Source organism: Solanum verrucosum, unplaced genomic scaffold (genome assembly GCF_900185275.1).
Source record: "Solanum verrucosum unplaced genomic scaffold, falcon-dt-bn FXZP01000101.1, whole genome shotgun sequence".
Classification (NCBI taxonomy): Eukaryota; Viridiplantae; Streptophyta; class Magnoliopsida; order Solanales; family Solanaceae; genus Solanum; species Solanum verrucosum.
The window spans coordinates 1,156,259-1,180,755 of NW_026020111.1; the positions used below are offsets into that span (position 1 = coordinate 1,156,259).

The 24,497-nt window shown below is 34.3% G+C and overlaps 1 protein-coding gene across 1 annotated transcript; it reads left to right on the top strand.

Annotated features, from left to right (window-relative positions):
- Positions 1 to 226: 226 nt before the first annotated feature.
- On the top strand, positions 227 to 21,184 carry LOC125825523 (uncharacterized). Its single transcript, XM_049504848.1, has 17 exons — positions 227 to 343; positions 428 to 548; positions 1,150 to 1,238; positions 2,567 to 2,720; positions 2,809 to 2,950; positions 6,644 to 6,737; positions 7,318 to 7,458; positions 8,174 to 8,274; positions 8,379 to 8,492; positions 10,500 to 10,723; positions 13,828 to 13,886; positions 13,976 to 14,161; positions 14,240 to 14,363; positions 14,463 to 14,521; positions 15,782 to 15,927; positions 16,253 to 16,417; positions 20,726 to 21,184. Exons 1-17 carry the CDS (start codon positions 277 to 279, stop codon positions 21,020 to 21,022), a joined length of 2,283 nt encoding a protein of 760 aa, XP_049360805.1. The 5' UTR covers positions 227 to 276; the 3' UTR covers positions 21,023 to 21,184.
- Positions 21,185 to 24,497: the final 3,313 nt, after the last annotated feature.

Here is a 24,497-nt window from a genome sequence, read left to right on the forward strand (position 1 = left end):
GTAATGATATAATGTTTTAAAAATTGAATACCAAAATTACAATATCAAAATTTTCAAATACCATATCGTACCACACCATGTCCACCCTACATGAAAGGTATTTACTTGGAACTTTGACTAAATTTGGAGTTAAATCTTGTTGAAATGTAAAAACTAAAAAGTTATTACTAGGTAATTGTAGTTTGCAAGAAGTTATTTAAGGTCTCTACATTTTTGCCCTAAAACTCGAAAGCTTCCCTGCTGTGAAGTTTGAAGAGCTGAGAAAGAGAGACGAGTATGGCTATGTCTCTCCGAGTTAGACGCCTGAAAGAAGCTTATAGGCTGCTCCCTCTTCTTTCTGCTGGTACTTACTTCTTCCTAATGTCAAATTATTTGGCTAATGTTTTCTAATTATTTTCTGCTAATATGAATTCCTGATTCTGGACAGGAAACATGTATAATCTACCCGGAAAAGACGGCATTTTGCGCAGGCCTCTTTTGAATTGTTCGAAAAATTCACGTGTAGACATCAATACAATGTGCCTATATAGATGTCATCAGGATCATAGGTAACAATTTCTATTTTCTGGATACAGGGTACACCAATTTGAATTTCTTTAGAACTATGTTTCCACCTGATCGAACAACAATGAATAGTAATGTGGGTTATCTCTTTATCATTTTGTTAATATTTTTTTATTGAAATTCTTTCAAATTTCAGTAAGGAAGAGGAGATCGATTAAATAATTTTTCAGTTGATGTTCCATTCAGCTCACATTAAAAAAATACTATCTTGAAAGTTTTTTCTATCATTATATGTTATGATTTATACAATATGATGATGCAAAGTTGTCCTTAGAAGTTCTTGTTTAATTCCTTAATGGGTAAAGTTAATTGAGCTCTAATTTTTTTCTAGTGCCGTATATATGTATTAACATGGAGAAAACTTCGGTTACTTTGGTATATACAATTGTTATCATTGTACCAAAATAATATACAATTGTTAGGGTTTAATAATTTTCAGTGGTAAGAGATTATAGGGAAAAAAAAGATTGATAAGTAATTCTAAAATTTTGTTTTTCTAGTGCTCCATGTAGTAGTTTGAATTCATTCAGCCTACTATTTTGGAGGTTTTAGAAGTCTTCACTTGTCCTTGACAGTCTCTTTCAGGTATTCAACTATATCAGAAGCAGTGTCGGAGCCTCTTGTACAACTCGATTTACCCTCCTTCATTAAGTCTACTATTGATAAACCTGAAGGTGAGCTACTCTCACTTGGTAAATGTGATTTTGTTTTTCTTTGTAAAATTGTGAGGATGAAACCATGTACTGAGGTATCATGTGGAATATGTCTAGATTCCAATAGGTTTTAGTAGAAAAAATTCATTAAGTTCTGGGGATTTCTGATCAATTAAATCCGAGTTGAAGAAACTTACCTACGAAGAAAAGAAAAAAAATCCTGAGCTGGAGAATTTTTTTAATACTTTTCTCTTTCCTATATGCTGCACCAAAGGTTTGCACAGATGGCCAATAAATAACTGTTGTACTGGACCAACTTGTCAGCGGTTGAGTTAATCATGTACCTTCTGTGGATCTTATCAGTGAAATGAGTCCTGAGAGCTCAATGTTTAGTAGATGGATGCATATGATAAATTACTTATGGCCTTAGCATACATATTCATGCTTCTTATGTCATTAAGATTCTACCTTTGCAGTAGATTTTCAGTTGGAGGATTTATTAGCATGTGTGAATCCGTGGCATGTTTGAACTCTGAGTTCATTTTCTAGTTTTGTATATGGACCTTATTTTTTGTAAAAGCAAGTGTTGTGAGTGGCAATCTGTTTTCCACAGCTGTATGCATTTGCTTTTTTATTCCGATAATGAACAGTATATCCTGATTTGATGTCACCAGTGACCAGTCTATCTTCCTTACCAACATATCTATCAGAAGATCACCTACGAGTGTTAGGACTTCTAGTTTGCACCACCATCAAAGCTCCTTGAGTAGCATGATGACTGCTTCAGCAACATCACAAAGACCATCATGTCTTCCGTATTGTTTTCTCTTCCATCAGTTAAAAATTAGCAACAGTTGAATCTATTGCAAGACTTTCCCAAGCAAGCAAGGTTAGCCATCTGGCATTAAACCCCTTCTAGCTCCATTTCTGCTATCATTTTAGAAGAGAGAACATCAACATAATTTAATGAACTTGCTACAGTCATAATATATCCAATGACCATCGATTCCTATCCTCCAATCTTTTGTTATTCTTCCAATCGACACTGGTAAATTGCTGCTATGTGACTAGGAGGTCACAGGTTCGAGCTGTGGAAACAGCCTCTTGCATAAATGCAGGTAAGGCTGTGCACAATAAACCTTGTGGTCCCGCCCTTTCCTTGGACCTCGTACATAGAGGGAGCACAGTGCACCGGACTGCCCTTCCAATCGACTCCTAACTTGTTCTATATTCTTCACATTTCTTGCTTAATTTTTGGCACTACTAACTTGTTCATTATCTGGTTTCTGTAACTGGATATATATGCATACTTGCCTCATTTTCCGTTGCTTTTTGAACAAAATGTACAGGCCCTTCTCATTGTTGGTTCAATGGAATTCCGGATAAGAAATCTCTGAAAGATGGCATTTTCTTAGTGCTCATAGCTGGATTCGTAAATAGTTCCTCAATCACGGAGGCAAACTTTGTTAGCATGCTTGAGAAAGTAAAGTTTCTCCAGGATAGGTAGCATAGATCCTTATGCAAACTTGTTCTGTGTTAATTTTCTTATATACATGTTTTCACAGATCTCTACTTTCTTCCAATGTTGCAGATATCCTTTCCTTCAAATAATTGGTTTCCAGGATATGAAGATCCCACTTTGTTCCAGTGATATTTGCACACATCTGCTTGGGAGAACCTTGAAAGAATACATTGCCTTTCCTATCCTTCTAGCTAACAAGAATGTTCTAGAGGTATGTTCACATAATTTGTTGCTCAATTAGTGCAGTTTGAAGGATCTTATTCAATCTGATTTTTTTCATATATTGTGTCGTACGACTTGATAGCTGTTTCAAAGACGGGACTCTATTGAAATATCTGTACTTAGTCAGAAGGGAGTTGCAAATTTTGACTATTCAATGAAGATTTGAACTTTCTGTCATTAGTACCTGGATACTGTGCTTTCTTATATTTATTTGCTAACTTGGTCTCCTTTAGTATGTAAAGTTTATGTGTCCATCATATCCTTGCTGATGTTCTAAGGAAAGCAAGATAAACTCTATCGTTGGTTTTAAGAAAATAATCATGGGGATCTGATCCTCAGAAGAAATCTGAATGACTGGGAAATTCCCAGAATACTTGAACTGTTTAAGGTTCTGGAGAATTTTCAAGGTATACAAACAGGCGAGGATTATTTATGGTGGCAAGGGCACAACAAAGGTAGTTACAAGGTGAAAGAAGGATACAAATAGATAAGTCCTGGTCGCATTCAAGACTTCAAATGGCCTTGGAAGCAAATCTGGAGGATCAAAGTGGCATGCTTTACATGGCTACTAGCCAATGAAGCAGTTTTGACATTGGATAATGTGGCCAAGAGAGGAATCTCTCTATGCAACAGATGTTCCTTATGTGGTAAGGCTAATGAGACAGTGAGACATCTCTTCTTACATTGCAACTTTACTGAGCAGCTGTGGCAGATTTTCCTTAATCTCAGAGGCATATCTTGGTGTATGCCTAGCAAGATTGATGAGACTCTATTCAGTTGGGAGATGGCTGGAGTTGGGGCTACAAACAGAGAAAGATGGAGGATGATCCCTGCTAGTATTTGGTGGACTATATGGAGGGAGAGAAACGAGAGATGTTTTGAGAATAGGAACAACAACTTGCAGGAAGTAAAGCTTAAGTGTATTTTGTTGTTCTACTTTTGGTGTACAAATGTCTACTCCAATGAAACTGAGTCAATCATAGATGTTTTAGGATCCATTTAGATTTGGTTCAGTTTTTGGATAGATTATACTTCCTTTCTGCTTTTGTAAATATGGTTTTTCAGTACTACCTAAGTACTAAATTACAAATGTTACCAGTTTAAAAAAAAAATAGACAAATCCCTTCTATGTTTCTTTCTCTATTCTGTTAATGAATAAGTTCATGTTTTTGGTACACTATAGAAACATTATTTCATTTACTGTCATAGGGGTTATGAATAACACTATGATTTTAACAGGCAGAGAAGAAGTAGTAAGTCCCTAGAACTCTTATAAGTCATAACAGAAACTATGAAAACCGATATGAATTATAAACTAGATAATAATGCTTTCAAAGATTGTTGAACATTGCTAGAGAGTCTCCTTGAGGACCAAATGGATGAACTCAAAAATAACCTCATCATTAGATTTTGACTTCTTTAACAGTATTGGTTAAATAGTTTAAATTTTGTGTTGGGTCTCAACTAAATCTCCTTTTATGTGCAAAGTGGTGCTGATATGGTAGTTAGACCTTGAGTCTCGTCTAAATTAGAGAAAATTGGCATTGTGCTAGAAGATGCAATGCGTATTGTGGGGTATGTCTATGTCATCAATCTTTCTTTTCATGTTTTTAATAGGCAATCGATGTTAGCTACATTCAATCTTTTATATCCTTTGGTCATATATTCATGTTGATATATGGGTCGGTATTGGAAATGCTGTGCTTAATTGTTAAACTTGCAGCACCCTCATCAAAAACATCTTGGTTGTGTACTTGGGTTAAGATACGACTTCTGTTTCTTGCAATTTGTCCATGTTTCTTTTGGGTATTGAGTATTACTTTGTTGCTTGTTACCCTCTATATATTTTAATACAACATATGCATAATAAGTTGTTTTTGGGTAATATTTTCTCTTTGTTGACCTAGAAAAAGTGTATGATGGAGTCCTAAGGGTATTATGGAGATGCTTGGAGGCTAAATGTGCACATGTAGCTTACATTAGGGTGGTTAAGGACATGTACGAAGAAGCCAAGACCTAGTGAGGACAATGGGAGGAGATTCAGAGCACTTTCTAGTTGTGATGGAGTTGTATCAAGGATCAACCCTTAGGCCATTTCTATTTGCCTTGGCGATGGGTGAATTGACGTGACATATTCAAGGGGAGGTGCCGTAGGGTATGCTATTTGTAGATGACATTGTATTGATTGACGAAACATGTGGCAAAGTTAATGATAAACTGGATGTTTGGAGATATGCCTGGAGTCTAAAGGGTTCAAGTTGAGTAGGACTAAGACAGAGTACTTGGAGTGCAAGCTCATTGATGTAATACGTGGTAGATGGGGAAGTGAGGATTGATACACAAATCATCCCCAAGAGAGGAAATTTCAAGTACCTTGGGTCAATAATCCAAGGAAATGGGGAAATTGATGATGATGCTACTCATTGTATTAGAGCAAGGTGGATGGAGTGGAGGGTCGCATCCGGTTTCTTGTGTGATAAGAATGTATCACCAAGACTTAAAAGTGAGTTTTATAAAGTGGTTGTATGACCAATTATGTTGTATAGGGTGTAGTGTTGGCTGGTCTAGAACTCGCACGTCCGGAAGATGAAAGTAGCGAAAATGAGGATGTTAAAATGGATGTGTGGGCATACTAGGAGAGAGAATTATAAATAGAGATATTCGAGTCAATGTGGGAGTGACCGCTATGATGGACAAGACGAGGTGGCGAGTTTGTGATCGTTCGGAAATGTGAAGAGGAGATGCATAGATGCCCCAATGTGGAGGTGTAAGACGTTGACTATGGTGGATATGGGGAGAGTAAGGTAGTGGTAGACCGAAGAAGTATTGAGGAGAAGTGATTAGATAGGATATGACTCAGCTTATCGAGACATGACTAGACAAGAGGATATGGAGGTTAGGTGATTAGAGTAGGAGGTTAGTAGGTAGTTGAGCGTTGTCTAGTTTTTCTTATCGGTATTGTTATTATTACTCTCCTACATTCTTATTTTTCTATTTTATTATTATCTGTTTTTTCCTTTGCCTCGGTTACTGTATTATTAGTTATTTCTATTGTTTTCTTCTCATTTACTTTTAGCATGGCTTCTTCATTATTATATTTCTTTTCCATACTTGATTTTGATCTGCTTTATTTGAGTCGAGTGTTATCAGAAATAACCTCTCCCCAGGCCCCACTTGTGGTATCACACTAGGTTATGTTGTTGTTGCTCTTCGTTGATATCTGGCCTTCTGCAACCTTTATTTCATGTTTCTCATGTTGTAATTGTCACTGGATCCATTCATTGCTCATGAATTGACATACTACGTGACTACGTCCTTTTTCAGATTGCTTGTGAGGCCTGCTATGTGTTGTTTAATGGTTCTGAAAGTTCTTCAATCTACTATGGGAAGGAAGCAGATATTATTAGTTATTTCTACTGTTTTCTTCTCATTTACTTTTAGCATGGCTTCTTCATTGCTATATTTCTTTTCCATACTTGATTTTGATATGCTTTATTTGAGCCGAGGGTCTATCGGAAATAACCTCTCCCCAGACCCCACTTGTGGTATTACACTGGGTTATGTTGTTGTTGCTCTTCATTGATATCTGACCTTCTGCAACCTTTATTTCATGTTTCTCATGTTGTGATTGTCACTGGATCCATTCATTGCTCATGAATTGACATACAACGTCCTTTTTCAGATTGCTTGTGAGGCCTGCTACGTGTTGTTTAATGGCTCTGAAAGTTCTTCAATCTATTATGGGAAGGAAGCAGATATTGTGATTCTAGACAAAGGTAGGGTGTGTCTCCTTTTTTTTTTTTTTTTAAATATCTGCCATGCTGAATAAATATTACTCCCTCTGTCCCAATTTATGTGACACATTTTGCTTTTCGAGAGTCAAACAGTTGAAGTTTGACCGAGAATTTGCTCATGGAATCTTCAAATTTTTTAAAATGAAATTTATATATTTGTAAACTACATAAAAAGTACTATAAGTCACAATAATTGATAATTCAAAATATTTAAAAGATATATGAAAAATTTACGGTCAAAGATAGACTTGTTTGAATCTCGAAATCCGAAATGTGTCACATAAATTGGGACAGAGGGAGTAAGTACTAATCTTTTTTTGTTGGAGCTGCTGCTACCTTTATCCAAAGATTTAGTTAATAAGGATAATTAGTTCCTTTTCCTTTTTTTGATTAGAAGTATGATTGATTACTTCTGAATTGCATATTCATCACAAAATGTGACTTTTGTTGGGGGAGTGATGGTGATGGTCAGTGTATGGCATGATTAGAACTGGAACTCTATCATCCGTTTTCCTTCTATTGTCTTTAAACTAAGGTTCTCTGTTACATTCTGCAATGTCAGCAATCAAGGATTTCAGAGCACAAGAGAGTGAGACCCCCAAGATCATGCATAATCTGGCAAGCACATGGGTAAAGCCAACTGATGACTTCAAGGAACCACCTCTCTGTTTTCCCTTGCGAAACCTGCTTCTTTACTTTCCAGGTAGAGGTTCCCCTGTTGAGCTGTCCCCCGTACTTTGATTTAGCACTTACTTAAAAAGATAATTATGGACATTCCCATATATTAATTACTATGAAGGTGCAAGGATTTTGAGATTTTCTGCCTCAAACGTGCAACTTGTGTGTTTCCCTTTAGTATAAAATTACGAATATGATTTATCTACGGATTCCTTCTGCCTACCCCCTTTCTTTTTGTTGCCTTGTAAAATGATGGAAAATCAGACAAGAAAGGAACAATTAAGCATTTAAAGAAGGGATGAATTCAAGGTGTAATTTGTATGAAATGATGTATTATAGCTCTTCCTACTGATGGGATTGTAAACCTAGTGCAATTTAGAGGTTCTAAGGATCAAGTAGAGGAATCATCAAACAGTAGTTCGCTAAAATTTCAAAATAAATATTGATGATGTTCAGTGCCATAAAGCAGTGCTATGATAGAAAGACGTAAAGAAGTATGTCGTTGGTGTTCTCTTTGAATCACTATGAGGAAGCTTGAACTTATGGCGTGGCCTTTTGAAACCCAAAACTGATAGCTATGTCAATTTACTTTTGAAAAAGCTTCCCTTGTCTAAATAATGTCATGGGATGATAAAAAGATGTGAAAGCTCCCATATACAAATGCGAGGATTGTAATTTGACTGAAGCCCCTTGTTCCTAGCATTTGTCTCTTATACTTAAGTTTCTGAATTTCCTTGCAGGTGGCATTTCAGTTGATGAGAGTGGCAATCGCCTTTTCCTCTCCGACTCCAATCACCACAGAGTTATTGTACTAGATGGCAATGGAAAGATCTTAGACTCTGTATGTGTCAGGCATGCATGTGTTGCTTCATCATCTTTAATTGTCATATCCTACTGTTAAAGCATGAAAGGAATTTCTAATGCGAACATGATCATTTGACATAGATTGGTTCTTCCCCTGGTCATGAGGATGGAGAATTTGAATCAGCAAAGTTGAGGCGTCCGGCAGCTTCTTTTTATCATGCCGCTGAGGACTGTCTATATCTTGTGGACTCAGAGGTAATTGCATTGGAGCTCTTTAATTTTCTTGGTATGATATCCTATTTCTCATTATCTAATATTGATGGTTACGAGGAACAAAAAAAGAGAAGGGTGTGGATGTGTCTGATTTGGCAAGTGAAGCTATGAAAATAAAACCACTTCATCACTCAAGAGTTCAATTGTTTGGGATGTCTCAAATTGTTAATTCACTTTCAGAAAAAATGTTGACGTCTCAAGAGCAGAATTCATTAATTCATTCATTTCTTAAAAATTACGTGCTGTGTTTCATGTGAAGCTATGAAAATATTTTAAAAGTCAATAGTCTTTCTTCTCACCATAAAAGTAATATATACATGAGATGAGTCTCCAAATTGTTATATAAGAGGGAGTAAATAGTTCGGTAAAAGAACACAAAACTGAAGCTATGAGCAATAGTCAAAATACCAATGTTTGGGTATTAATGAATGCAGCCTGGCCTAAGCTCATTATTAATCAGCAATTTGAGCTTGTACAAGTTCGAGATTGGCCGTTTAAGTTCCTGGGGTCTTTTTTTCTAACTTCTACATATTTGTATATTGAAAATAAAAGCAAAGATATAAATTAGTTGAGCTAATTGTTTTCCAATATATATTGGAAACTCAATACTAGTTATGCGGAATGTTCTGATCCTATCTAGTATTAGTGTTCTAGTGTGTCCCTTCTTAATTTCTAACATATGCATACATCATGTAAAAAAATTAATAAATTCCTTTAATTATAATTTGTGCTCCAGTAAAGCGAAATCAAACTCAGGCTTGTTTACTTTATCAAGAGAAGCTCAATTTTCTAAATTCAGTGGGTTGAGCTTTTAACATTTGAGCACACATGAATTTCAAGAACTTGAGCTAACTGACCATGATTACGTGTTTATACTTCTAACTCAAGTGAACCTAGTGAAAGATAGTGGTAAAAGGCAAATGTGGTTATTCAACTTTTGAGTGATGTTGTTAGCCTTTTTAATAGAAAATAAGTCTGCACTCAGTTCCAGACATTTTGATGCAGTACATGGTCGCCTGAGTTAAAAAAGGAACTTCCACTCCACCCAAAGTGAATTTCCTTATATCCCTTTTGGTTCTTTTGAAGATTATGTCCAAGTTCTTTCACAAGAGAGGTCTACCATATAGTCCCAACAGAATGAAAGATTGCATGCTCACTTTTATTCTTTTCAACGTAATCTTTTTTGTTCCTCTCCTAAGAACCACAATGTAGCATGGCCTCCCACACATTTCCTATTTAATCCTTCGGAACACCCAACTTATAATTTTTCTCTAAATAATCAAGTGAAGTAGGAATGGAGCATTCAAATTGGGTTTCTCCCCGAGTCATATTGTTGTTAAATTAGCCCTCAATCTACAGTTCTCTCTACAAGTATCAATAACTTTCTGTTTATTTGGCTGAATGATATAAAAATTTCTGTCAAATGGGATATAGAATGATCTTAAGATATGTTATTCAAAAGACAGTATTGCTTCTGTTAAATTAGGTCTTGGGCCTAACTCACACCCCAAAAGCTAGCTCAAAGGGAGGAGGATTGCCCAAGCCTTATAAGGAGTCCACCCATCTCATTAATCACCGATGTGGGACTTTTGTCATTCTTTAACACCCCACCTCACGTCCAGTGCTTAGCATCTGGTGCGTGGGCAATTTTAATTTTGGGGACCCAGCATCGGGTGAGACGGGCCCTGCTCTGATTTAAATTAGGTCTTGGGCCTAACTCACACCCCAAAAGCTAGCTCAAAGGGAGGAGGATTGCCCAAGCCTTATAAGGAGTCCACCCATCTCATTAATCACCGATGTGGGACTTTTGTCATTCTTTAATAGCTTCCCTGTATCTCCTTTATGTTATACCTGAATTTTATAATGTTCCACTATTTTACAACCTTAAGATTTTGTCCTAGTGGTTGAGGACATCCTTACTGTTCCTTTTTTTTTTTTGGTAGTCCCTAATACTTCATAAAGCTAACAAATGTGTCCCTGTTGTGAAAGAATCATGCTATTAGGAGAGCTGATATGGGGAGGAGGGTTGTGGACACGTTGTACCCAAGAAGCAAAACAAATAAAGATAGCAGTATATGGAGCTGGATATTGGGAAAGCTTTGGCCTAGAAATGATCTAGCTGCACAGTCTGAGGAATTGAATCCGGATGCATTGCTGTTTCCATGGCACATTCTGAAATCTCCAAATGGTGATCTCCTCATTTTTAACCGCAGGTAGATGCGACATCTGGTCCATTTATCTTCCAAGTTTATACATCTGCAAATGTTTCATATATTTCATCCGCACTTTGTTTTAACTTCTATTTCAAATGCAAGGACACTTTACTTATTTTGCACGACGACTTTGTATTAATGAACATAGAACACTAGCTGTGAAATTTTAATTGTTTTCGTTTGAGTTGTTTGGTGAGGTGAAAAGGCATAATCTGCTTGTCGGTTTTCTGATACAGAAGCAGGATAGGAAAGTTCCTTTCATTGGTTCTCTATCAACCTAATGGAAATGGATCAATCATCTGTTCCAACATTTAAGTTTCCTGAAGGCTTAGTTTAGAGTTACCTTATTACAATAGGCAGAAAGCACTGTTGTCAAACAATAAGGAAAATTAAAGGAGGGAATAATCAGCTGATGGATGCTGGGAATATTATCTGTTTCTGGATTTCCTTGTACTTTCTTCAATTGCAAATGGGAACAAGATGATGAAAAAAATAATTCTTCAATACCAAGCTAGTTATTAAGGTTGGGTATATCCATATATGTATCCTCTTTATTCATTTCACTCCATTTGAATTTGTTTTATTTCAACATTTAATAATTTAGACACTAGTAACAGTAATAGAAGTTTTCTACATTTTCAATTGACATATAAAGGCCAACTAGCTTATATCTCCTAAATGGATCTTCTTCTTCTGGTCTATTCTATATTTTTTTTGAGGATTAGTACTGTTGTATTCTTCAGCATTGGGAATGCTGGCCACCATCAGAAACATGTTACAAAGCAAGTAGACTCTAGCTTTACAAAGCTCCTAGAAATTCTACTAAACTCCTCTATTTCCTCTATACAGTTCTGTTTACACCAAAAAAATAAAGTCACCAGACAATTCCATTTCACATCATGGACTGATCTGATTTTTTGTCTTCAAAACACCTTCCATTTCTCTCCCTCCATACTGTCCACCATATGCAAGAGGGTATTATTTTTCCACCATTTTTTCTGACTTTTTACTTCCCCCTCTTTTCATCCAACAACTCATTAGATCAATTGTATGTTCAGGCATTGTCCACACTGTCTTTGTGAGTGAAAAACAGGTTCCACAATTGAGCAGTGAATTTATAGTGTTGGAACAAATGATTGTTTGTCTCCCCAGTCTCATTGCACAAAAAACATCTAGTCACCAGAACTCTCCCCTTCTTTTGTAACACTTCATGAGTAAGGCATGCCTTTTTTACCACTAGTCATGTGAAGCATGTCACTTTTGTAGGGGCTATGTTCTTCCAGACATTCCTCCATATCTTTAGCTCTTCCTCCTGCATAATGCTATTCTCCCTCCTGTATAACTTATTTACTGTGAAACTTCCTTCTGAACTGTGTCTCCATCTAAGTCTATCAGGCTCCATTATTGTCCCACCAAAAGTATCCACTTCTTTTAGCAGGTCAACTACTCTTTTTACCTCCCAGTCTTTTAAGTACCTTCTGAAGTTGAGATCCCAACCCTGGGGGGACCAACTACCAGACACAACAATTTCAGGGTTGCTAGATAGTAACATGAGATCTGGAAATTTATCCTGCAGTGGTACTTCCCCTATCCAATTATCCTTCCAAAATCTAACATTGTTACCATTGCCCACTCTGATTTTAGAGTTCTCCTGGAGCTTTGACCATAGACCTCTGATAGTCCTCCATACACCCGTCCCATAAGTGCAATTCACTTCATTTGAGCACCAAGGACTGTTCTGTCCAAACTTGTGAACAATTACTTCCTTCCAGAGGGAAATTTCTTCATCACAGAATCTCCAAAGCCATTTCATCAAAAGGCAGCTGTTGTGAATTTCCAGATTCTTTATTCCTAGTCCTCCTTTCCCTTTTCTTAATTGAGTGACCTCCCATTCAACCAGATTATATCTCCCCTTCTCTTTCCAGAATCTCCAAACTGGTCTATTCTATTTTTCGCTAAATCTGCATCCAGTCTAAGAGATTATAGGTATTCTGAGATAACTTCCTTCATGTGGTTTTAAGATTACCTAGTCTCCTTTTAACATCTTATCATGGTTTCACACCTACACTTTAGTTGGCATTATTATATTTTCATTAGGTTAGATTTTAGGGGTACCTCGTCTCCTTTGACACTGTCATGAGTGTGATAACATCTAAATCATATGCATACTTTGATCAAGCTGTGATACACGTACGATCTATAGCCTCCTTCTCACAACCTTCAAAGGCAGATCCATTAGTGTTTCTCAACTCCAAAACATTGGAGTTCACTCTGTTACATTGGCTGCTAACCTTCCAAACTTTCCTCCTTTGTTCGAGATTGAAACGGGCAATATGAAGCTCAAATAAGATATGATTCCTTCATAAGGGAAGTTGAAAAAGCAGTAGTGTTTTCCAATTCAATCTATTGTCCTAAGCGTTAAATGCTATAGAACATTCATGTTACACAGTTAGTTTGGTCATTAGATGTCCCATGTTGATGTGCAAACACAAAACACCGTCAGTGACTAGTTATGCCCATTTAACTTTTCTTTTTTGTCGTCAACTGGTTCTGACATAAAATTTCTTCAGAGATCCAGCTTTGTAGTTTCTATTTTCTTGTTTCCTTTGACTTTACAGGTTCATTTTTTCCTTGTTCTCTCTTTAAGCAGAATGTCATGAATATAATGTAACTGTTTGTCTGTTAATAATTGTTAATACTATGTAATCTATATATTCTTAGGCCTTAAGCTTTATAATCTATCTTTGGGCAGCATAACTAGGTATGTTGGTATAACATAACATGTTTATAAGGTTGGAGATACTTGGAACATATGCCCCCAAATTGGCTGTTAATTTTGTTTTAGAACCCAATTGGGCAACATTTCATGAACTTGCAATTTAAATATAATAAACAAGCTTGTAATCTTGTCTCTATGACCCCTTTATGGAATCATAGAAATTGGAATACTAAAAGCCCCAGGATTGCTCTTTCTGAACTCATATATTGCAGAAATTGTTTTCCTTAGTTTGAAATTAAATATCTTGACAATATCTGCACTTGTATTTGTAAATTTTATGGTTTGAGCTGTGGGGCTGCCCTCACTTTAATTTTCTTGCATGAAGCTGTGAGACGTTGTGGATCATGGATTTAGCCTCAGGCTTGATCAGAGAGGTTATTAAAGGTACATAAATTATTGCCAAAAATGTTCTTAAGTTGTCTCTATTCTATCAGTTAGCCTTGTCAGTTGTTGACTCATCCATACTCTAAAAGGATTTTCAAATATTTTGGAGATCTGTGAGCCATTGATCCTGGAGAAGTCGATGCTTTTGAATCAAATACCTAATGATTGGTTGCAGCAGCAAGTGGATGCACATTGCTTGTCAAAGAGAATTCCATATGTTGAGCTTATATCTTCTGTGGTAACTTTTCAGGATCAGATACTCATTTGTGATACAGGTAGTCATGTCTTCAATGATTGGATCCGTTGTAACATCTGCTTTACCTGATTCAATTTTTGATTGTACTTATCTGTAGTTGGTCAAACGGTATTAAAACTCAATAGAAACTCGGGCTCTCTATCAAGCTTCCAGTTTTCTAATTTGGGGATCCTTGGGTTTCCTTACTGGTCCTCATCTCCTCTGGAACGAGTATGTGCTGCGTAAGTGTGACAGATTAAAGAAGCTCTATAAGCCATTGTTCTTTCCTTCTTTCTCTGGGCAATTATATTAATTTACTGTATTTGATGTTGGTGTTGCAGTGATGCAGCATTGGCAGCAAATTCTATTGATCACATAGAATCTTTCAACTTGTTGCCAGGTAGTAATAAATAGCCTATTGGTCACATGTAGTTTAAATAATTTGTGAAAAAACTCTTACCTGGATTTTTTTTTTTACTGATCTTTCAGTTGTTTATCAATACCTATAATTTTTATCTTCAATATTGTATCTTACTTATCTTCTTTTTCTGGATCATATATTCTTGCAAGAATTTGGTTGTAATTAATTTATATAAATTTTGTGATACATTTACTCTTCCTTTAAAAATAAAAGAGCTTTTTTGGTTAACTCCAGAGGGGAACTAGTAAGTGTGTTATAGATTAGTATGTTAGGAGTTAGATAAGTATTGAAAATATACTTGAAATGTAAATATATCAGTAGAGGTGGATCCATAACCTAAATTTGTTGGGTTCAAATTTTAGGTTATTACTACTGAACCAATTACATATTTGAAATTATGGTTTCAAATTTACAACCTGTTTGACCAAGCTGTCGAAATCAGCTTTAACAGTTGCTTATAAAAAGTGTTTTTTGAAGTGCTGTGGAAGTGTAGCAATTTGTGTTTGGTTATATCATGTGAGTAGTACTTCCCTTAGTGGTTTGTGTTTGACCAATATTTTCAAGAAGGTACTTTTAGGTGTCAAATTACGCAAAGTAAGTTACTTAATTTGGTAAATGTAAATTTTTGATGAGTAATCTTGTCCTAAAAATCAAAAGCACTTTTTTCAGCTTCTGCTTAAAAGTGGAAAAAAGGCTTTTGCTACTATTCAAAAACATTTATTTCTTCACCAAAAGCTTGGTCAAACACCTTTGGTCTTTAAAATAAGCGATTTTCTCTGGTCATAAAAAAAATAAGCATTTTTGTATAAGCACTTTTAACCTTTCAAAAGCTTGGCTAAACAGGCTATTGCTGTTTGTGAAATTTTAGTGATTTTTACACACACACATCAGGGAGTAATTAATTTAGTATATGTTAACTCAAATTTGAAATCATATAAGTACTTTTAATGACCAATTTTATGTCATCAACAGATAGAAGGAGGGAGTCTAAAATGTTAATCTGACTAGTGTGTTGTTTCAAGGTTTAAAATTTAATGGTTTAATTAACGGTTATGACAATCAGCAGTTTGAGATGTCCCAAAATAGAGAATGCATTACAATGGAGAGTAGTTAGTGGGTTGTCATTGCGACCTGTTAAAAAAGTTGTTTTTTATAGATCAATGTAAAAAGAGAGAGTAGGCTAAGTTTTACTAGATAGAGGGAGTACTACATGATAACCTCGCTTCATTTTCTTAACAGGTAAAATTGACATACGACTGGATGTGGATATTCCAGAATATGTTGATCTAATTGAACCATTGGGTGAAAGTTGTATATGGCGGCTAACTAGAGGGGCAGCAACTGAAATATCCGAGGCAGATAGCACGATTACATCTTCAGAAAAGGTTTCTGATTACCTTTAGGCTTCATGTATTTGTATTCACCCATAAATTCTACTTCCTTCATCCCAAGCTGATTTTTCACTCTTCATATTTGGGTATATACCATATACCTCAAATAGTTATCTGGGACCACTTTTTTTTAAAAAGGAATATTGTCCAACATTTTTTCTCAACAAATGCTGAATAATTCATTTTTAAACTCCTCCAGTAGCAGTGCAGAGTCAAACCAAGAGATCTATGTGAAATGAACGGAGTATTAAATAGCACATACCTTAAGTAGTGCCTTCTCTCCAGTAGTTTAAAGAGTTAAATTGATGAGGATATGCAGGTTGGTATTGCCCAGCAATGGTATGATGAAATCGACCACCTTGCCTTTTCAACATCAGAAATTGCAGCAACCATAGAAGAGGCAACAATTAGCCGTGGTGAGGAAATTCCAGAAGGGAAAGTTGAAATAAGTTGCTCCGTTAACTCAAGTCCTGGAACAAGTGAGGTACATTATTCTTCCCAGCAATTTCCTTTTGATTCTGAATTGCTGAGATTCACCAGGATATATGTGAAATTTCTTGCTCAAGTTGTTTAAAATGATAAATTAATTTGTATAATTGTCTAGTCTAGAAATACTTGCACTGAATTTCAGATCCAAAAATGCTGCTTTAGTCATTATGTGATTGTCTTCAGTTCTCTGGTTCTCCACCAGGTTATTGTGCTGCACTATATCTGAAACTGAAAAAGCGGGATAATTTAAGAAATACTTTACGAGATTTCCATGTATCATTCCATACAACTCACGTTATAAAATATTACTGAACTTATGAGTACCAAAGTTAACTGGTTCATGCTTCATACAAACATCCCAAGCAAACAGTAAATTTAGTACATTACAAGGCATGGGTTTACACAGCCCAAACACCAAAACATGTCACCAAATTTAAGTTACAAACCATGGTGTCATGATTGAACCAACCTTCAAAATTTCATATAAATGTATAACACATGATCCCATACAAGTCCCAAGACTATTACAAAGTATGGATGCCTTTATGCAAATGTGATCTTCCTTGAAGCTTCGAAAAACTATATCTCTAATGGCCAGCTTCAAGTATCCTCTCGAACATTCCCTACGATAGAAATAACTATCACTAAGCATAAAGCTTAGTGGTGTAAAAACTATAGGTTTGGAGCTATGAGATTCTCCAATTACCTTTGAAGTCGTGGGAAACTCAATTATATCATATATAAACAAATCAAGTAACCATATATATCAAGAGTATCAAATTTGATCGTTTATGATTTAGGTGTCACGAGAGCTCATAGAACAATTTCACAAAAGATTAATAACAAGTTTTGCCTAATATGTAGATCATGACATCACACCAAGCATAGTCATGTATCGAGAAAGATCGAAGCCCTGTATCAAGAAGGGTCAAAACCCAACAATCAAGAGAATCAAGAACCATATTAAAAATGGCTTTCTAGTTCGTACTTAAAATGAACAACTTCCATACTTAACACCAACCAAAAATCCGGTGTCAAGATGACAAAAGATCCGAATCAAGAGGCATGTCAATAGTGACAAAGTCACAGCCACAAGAAGGACAAAGTTCCAACAGAATGCCAAGTGATACCAACACGACAATACAAGTGACAAGAAGTAACCAAGGTACCAAGATAACCTTTCAGATATATCAGTAGGTAACAAGAGTACAAGTTCAAGCTTACACAAACCTCATCCTTTTAGCATACAAACAGTCGAACACTACTTCAAGAGTCCAACCGGTAGACCAACCAACGTCTCAAGTTTCTCAACATGTACATCAGTATATACAACCTTGAAAATACAATTAAATACCCTCTATAATTTTTAGCAGCTCCATCATGTTGACATAAAACACGATTATCATCAAAAGTAAGCCTAGTCTGTGTAAATAATACCGTCTTCAAAACAGTAAATCTGGCCAGTACCAGTACCTTATGTTGTAACTTAGTTTAGAAAAGGTAAACGACAAAATTGGACTTTATGTCCTTCATAAAAGATGTAGGTATATGTCTTAAGGTTGCAAAGAATCAAGAATCACCACAAATTACCTTTCGTACAAGAAGCTATAATCAAAACACTAGCGGTTGGAGATAAGGGATTTCTAAATCGGAAAAATTGAACAAAACCTGTCCTATATTGCATCCTCTTTTTCTAATTCATAACAGAAAAACTAGATGTCCACATAAACATAAGTGTTGTTGGTATATGTGTTAGCTTTTCAAAACGTATTTATTGATCAACAACAGAGCTCTACATAACGAGATATGCTAACAATACTAAATACTGACACCTCAAAAACAAATTTGATCACTTACCCAAAAGGTAAGTTGAGTCTTCAGTTTTCAGCCAGAAGGAACAATTTTTTCTTGTGATTTTATGGTATGGTTATGAGAGAGTTCTCAAGGTTTCTTAGTCTTAAGGAAACCGAATTCTAGAGAGAGGGTGAAAAAATATGCTATAAAAGTGATGTTTATCACTTAATATAGCTAGAAAAGGGTGGCTGCCCAAAATTCTTAAATATCACACTTTAGTTACTAGTGTTAAAACATATATATATATATATATATAATACAATCTTTATAATACAATCACAATTCAAGGAAATTATGTTTTCTCACGTCACAAAATTCGAGTCAAGGAGGAGTTGTTCCTATCATCAAGAAATAACCTCTTGGAGTGAGAATAGTAGCTTAAATAATTTGGGGGCGTTACAACTCTCTCCCCCTTCCCTTTTGGGGGGCGTTAAATAATCGCTTGTTCTGTGACTCAGGTGTGATATTATAAGAATTTTGGGCAGCCACCCTTTTCCAGCTATATTAAGTGATAAACATCACTTTTATAGCATATGTTTTCCTGCCCCTCAACAAAATTCGGTTTTCTTAAGACTAAGAAATCTTGAGAACTCTCTCATCACCGTATTTTCCCACAAAATCACAAGAAAAACTATTCCTTTTGGCTGAAGACTCACCTTACCTTTTGGTAAGTGATCAAATTTGTTTTCGAATTGTGCAGTGTTTAGTATTGTTAGCATATCTTGTTGTGTAGAGCTCTGTTGTTAGTGAATAAATATGTTTTGAAAAGTTAACACATATGTCAACACCTCTTATGTTTCTATGGAAATCTAGTTTTTTGTTATGGATTTGAAAAAGGAGATGCAATATAGGACAAGTTCTGTCCAGTTTTCCGATTTAGAAATCCCCTTTGTCCAATAGCTAGTGTTTTAATTACAACTTTTTGTGCGAAATGTATTTTGTGGTGATTCTTGACTCTTTGCAACCTTAAGACATATACCTATATTTTTCATGAAGTCCAATTTTGCCTTTTCAAAACTAAGTTACAACATAAGGTGCTGGATTGGTCAGATTTACTGTTTTGGAAACAGTGTTATTTACACAGACTAGACTTACTTTTGATGATAAAACTTGTTTTATGTTAACATGATGGAGCTACTAAAAATTAAAGAGGATATTTAGTTGTATGTACTCATGTACAAGTTGAGGAACTTGAGACGTTGGTTGTCTACAGTTTGGGCTCTTGAAGTTGTGTGGACTATTTGTATGCTAAAAGAATGAGGTTTGTGTACTCTTGTTACCGGTTGATATATCTGAAAGGTTGTCTTGGTTACTTGTTGTGTTGGTATCACTTGACATTCTTGTTGGGACTCTGTCCTTCTTGTGACTGTCACTATTGACATGCCTCTTGATTCATATCTTTTGATTTTTGATTGGTGTTAAGTATGGAAGTTGTGCATTTTAAGTACAAACTAGAAAGCCATTTTAATATGGTTTTCTTGATCAATGGGTTTTGACCCTTCTTGGTACAGAGCTTCAGTCTTTCTCGATACGATACATGATTATGCTTGGTGTGATGACATGATTTACATATTGGGCAAAACTTGTTATTTAATCTCTTGTGAAATTGTTCTATAAGTTGAATATTTAAATAGTGAATTTGATATATTTGGTTACTTGGTTTATTTATATACGTTATAATTGAGGCGCCCATGACTTCAAAGGTAATTGAAAAATCTAATAGCTCCAAACTTATAGTTTTTAGACCAGTAAGCTTTATGCTTAGCGATAGTTATTTCTATCGTAAGGAATGTTTGAGAGGATACTTGAAGCTGACCATTGGAGATAAGAGTTTTTGGGAGCTTTAAGGAAGATCACATTTGCATAAAGATATCTATATTTTGTAGTAGTCTTGGAACTTGTTTGGGATCCATGTGTTATACATTTATATGAAATTTTGAAGGCGATCTCGTTTCAACGTTCTTTTTTTTACAGAGATTTCTGGTGAAACTTCAATCTTGAAGCTTAAATTTGGTGGCATGTTTAGGTGTTTTGGGGTGTGTAAACCCATGCCTTGTAATGTACTAAATTTATTGTATGTTTTGGATGTTTGCATGGACCAGTTAACTTTGGTACTTATAAGTTTGGTAATATTTTATAACATGAGTTGTAGTTGTATGGAATGATAAATGAAAATCTTGTAAGGAATTTGCTTAAATTATTTCGAAAAGTTCTTCCGCAATAAATTGGAAATTTTTACTTGTTTAAATTGATATCAACTGAATTTCTAGAAGGCAAATTTTTTTACCTTTAACTATTTCGAATAGGCCTAATTTCACTACTAGATTATGAATAATATATATGCCTTATGTCAAGATCCTTATAAATTTGGGAAGTAATATACTGAATTTCAGATCCAAAAATGCTGCTTTAGTCATTATGTGTCTTCATTTCTCTGGTTCTCCACCAGGTTATCATTTGTGCTGCACTATATTTGAGACTGAAAAAGGATTCAGATGGCCGTAGTGACAGTAGACAACGGAAAGCAGCCAGGATAGCAGATCTGCTAAACCCCGGGACAATGGTAAGCAGAGATGTAATTCTTCAGTTCTTGCTGGCATCAAAAAGAGATGTAGAAGAAATCATCATAACAAGACCTGTACATGTGAGACTCAAGTTTGATTGTCCAAACCATCCAAAAGCAGATAATTCCAAAGATTTAATTTTGACGGACACCTCTTTAAATGTGAATGTTGCTCTAAAGTAAACCTTTAAATAGTGTAGTGTATGACTCTTGAAGATATTCGTGGGTCATTATTTTGTATGAATAAGTGCCTTTGCTGTTCTATTTATCGTTGTGTTCTTAGAGGATTCATAGTTCTACGTTGGAGAAAACCTTCCAGTTTCTAAATGTTCATGTTTCCTGCATGATTTTCTGAACTTTTCGCCTGTGACACTGACTGGGTTGCTCATTTGAAATTTCACTTCTTTTTCTTATGTAATTCATTTTGAATTTTTCTACATTACATATCTTCTAATTAGGAAATTCTTTGTTTACATAAATAATGAAGAAAGTCGAACAACAAATGTGTGAGGTAAAACTATTTTCTTTGATTTTGAAGTCATAAATGATGATACTAAGAAACATTGATGATGGTAACACCAAGAAATGTGTTGATGATCAAAATGTAAATTTTGTGAAACGTGTGTTGGATGATTGTGCCCCGATGACATTAAAATATACTCAACACGACCTTTAGGCATTAAAGGGGTATATATGCTTGGGGTAGATTTCTTAGTTCTTGCCTAATTTCATACTTGAATATCTCTATCTATGAGATGGAAAGAGATTTTTGATTTATTATTATGCTCAAATTACTCTTGAATGTTGGGAGATTCATTAGTAAGGCTACCGTTTACTATCGCTCCAAGGGTGATTGTAGATGCTTGTATTTTTTATTTTATTTTTTGGGACTATCACTCATTTGATTTCTTTGTTTGATGTGTATTTGGAGGGTTTGCCGAATATTGCGAATACTTACTTCTTGGGTAGAAACTTTATCCTTCCCTGGTTCAACATAAGATGTACAAGAACAAATGAGTATAAATAGTCTTTATTGTTCAAACATATGATGTACACGAACAACTGAGTATAAATAGTCTTTATTGTTCAAATATATGATGTACACGAACAAATGATTATAAATAGTCTTTGAGCAAATAAAGAATGAAACAACATGGTTCGGCATAAGATGTACAAGAACAAATGATTATAGATAGTCTTTGAGCAAATAAAGAATGAGACAACACAATCTAAACATTCAGAAGTTGATATTACACCTATTATCTTCTTTCAACATTCTAGTTAGTTTGAACCAATTATCACAAAACAAACGATATACTTGAAAATTTTAAAAGTTTCAAAAGTGAACATGTCAGATTGATATTTCCAACATTCGAGTTAGTTTGAATCAATTATCACAAAAACAAAACAAATGATATACCTAAAAATTTAAAAAAATTCAGAAGTGAACATGTCGGAAGAGATTGATATCAACCATTATTGAAGAGATTGATATCAACAAATATTGCTCATATAATGTTGTAGGACCAATTTTTTTTGTCCAAATCAGGGACAATTTGTGTTTGTTTCACCGCTCACTATAAATGATATTTGTTTTAAATAGGGGCAAACAACAACACAGTCCAACGTCTTTTAATAACTATCCGTTTAATTATTATTTTTTGTGATCTATCAACCGATGACGGCTACTCTCTTGGTTTATGTCCACTAATCTAAAGAGTTTGATGCATGCCTTGACTTCTTACGAGATAAAGATTCAGAGAGTCAAATTTCGAGGTTTATAGAATTTTTTATTCGGAAAAATAAATGATTTTGTTATATGGGAGGGTATGAATGCTCTTCAAACTTTAAAACAATATGTGACATTTTTTTATGGTAAATGATCATAAAAGATAGTTTGTAAATAGTTTAACTTGATAATTGATACATTAGTAATAGTTGAAAGAAAGAAACGTTGATTGGCAACCTATAATATATTTTGGGTTCTAAATAGCAATAAAAGACAGGGTTATACGGTTGTACCTTATGCTTTTAGTATGACAATATTATATGTCAAAATAATGAAAATATCTATACATAGTGGTTTGATACTTTACCTTAGATATTCTCTTTTACAACTTTATTTAAAAATAATAATAATTAAATAAGAGATTTTAAGAAAATAATTTACATGTATAGAAGTTTATTTTATTTTCTAATAACATAATTGGATGAATTCAAAACATTAGAAGATTCTAATTTTATAACTGTATCTTTACTAATGTAAGTGTTCTACTGCAATAACATTTTAATTCTCTTAATTGCCTGAAGCTAAAAAATATCTAACAGTAATACTTATAAAATAAAAGTGGAGATATTAATAAGTGACTCAAGGTTCAAAAGAATTGAAATTCAAGTAAAGTAGTAACTTGCAAAAAAGTTATGAGGGTAGCAAATTAGCAAAAAGATAAAAAATTATATATTCCTTCTTCGGGGAAGAGTAAAAGTCTAAATGTAAATTTTTTTGATAAGTATATTTTTATTTGATTTTTAATATATAATTCTTTATGTAAAAGCACAAAAATTATCATATTTCTTTCCTGTTTTTAACCAAATAATGCAGGATAGCACATAGAAAAAATTGATCTTGAGGACGAGAAAAATTCTCAAAGAAAAACATAAAAAAAGATGAATAAGTTACGAAACAATAAATAAAATAAAATGCTAAAAATAAAAAATACACAAATTTATTTGTCATAACAAAACTAGCTTGATCGTAACATAACACATAAAAAAACTTATAACAAGTCATGAATTAGTTATAAAAAGTGGCATATTTGACATAAAGAAAAACATAATGAAGAAGCAAGTGGCTCAAGAAGCATATTTTTAATTTACAAAGAATTTTTATTTCTCTTCTTTTTTTAGTAATTAACTTTTTCAGCTTTTGGACATCATATTAGCTTTGTTTCTAGTTCTTAATAAATGTTAGTGTTGGAAATTATCTAGTTCTATTTTAATTAAAAACCTCCTTCTTCTTTTTTTAATATTTCTTCTATTTTCTTATTTAATGAAGAAGAATATTTTCTTCAATAGTCAGTATATGGAGTAACTTTCTGTTATATTGGATAAATGACAAATGTTGATATTTCTATATAATATATATAATAATAAGTGTTATTCCTAAATTTTATATGCTTGAGATGTAGCTTTATATTTAATATTTATCCGCTCTACAGTTAGATATTGTATACAGTTAGATATTGTATAATTTGTTAACGTCTATCTATTGTGTACTATTATTAATATATTACTAAATTTATAATTAAGATAGGCAAAAGAAATAATACTGTTAATGGGACACTGATAGATTATTAGTATTTATTTAGCAAAATATATTTCTTTATGTTATTATTGGTTCTACATTTATTTGTAATCGAGAAAGATGAATAGTGTAATAGTCTGTTATAATGAGTAAGCTAATTAAAAAGGACTTGCTAAAAAGTGTGCATTTATTTAAGCACATATTTATGAATTTTTAATATTACTATTTTGACAATTATTTGCATAATAGAAAGGAGGACATCTAATTGTTCTAATTCAGTAATAATATATATACATAATTGTAAGAGATATTTACACGTTTGTGAAAAATATAAATTAAAGAATAAAGAATTAC

Bases quoted from the DNA above. Each gene is read 5' to 3' on its own strand.
- LOC125825523 (XM_049504848.1), top strand. From the start codon at position 277: ATGGCTATGTCTCTCCGAGTTAGACGCCTGAAAGAAGCTTATAGGCTG. The intron at 1,239-2,566 runs GTGAGCTACTCT...CAAAATGTACAG, and splicing joins TACTATTGATAAACCTGAAG to GCCCTTCTCATTGTTGGTTC. The intron at 6,738-7,317 runs GTAGGGTGTGTC...CTGCAATGTCAG, and splicing joins TATTGTGATTCTAGACAAAG to CAATCAAGGATTTCAGAGCA.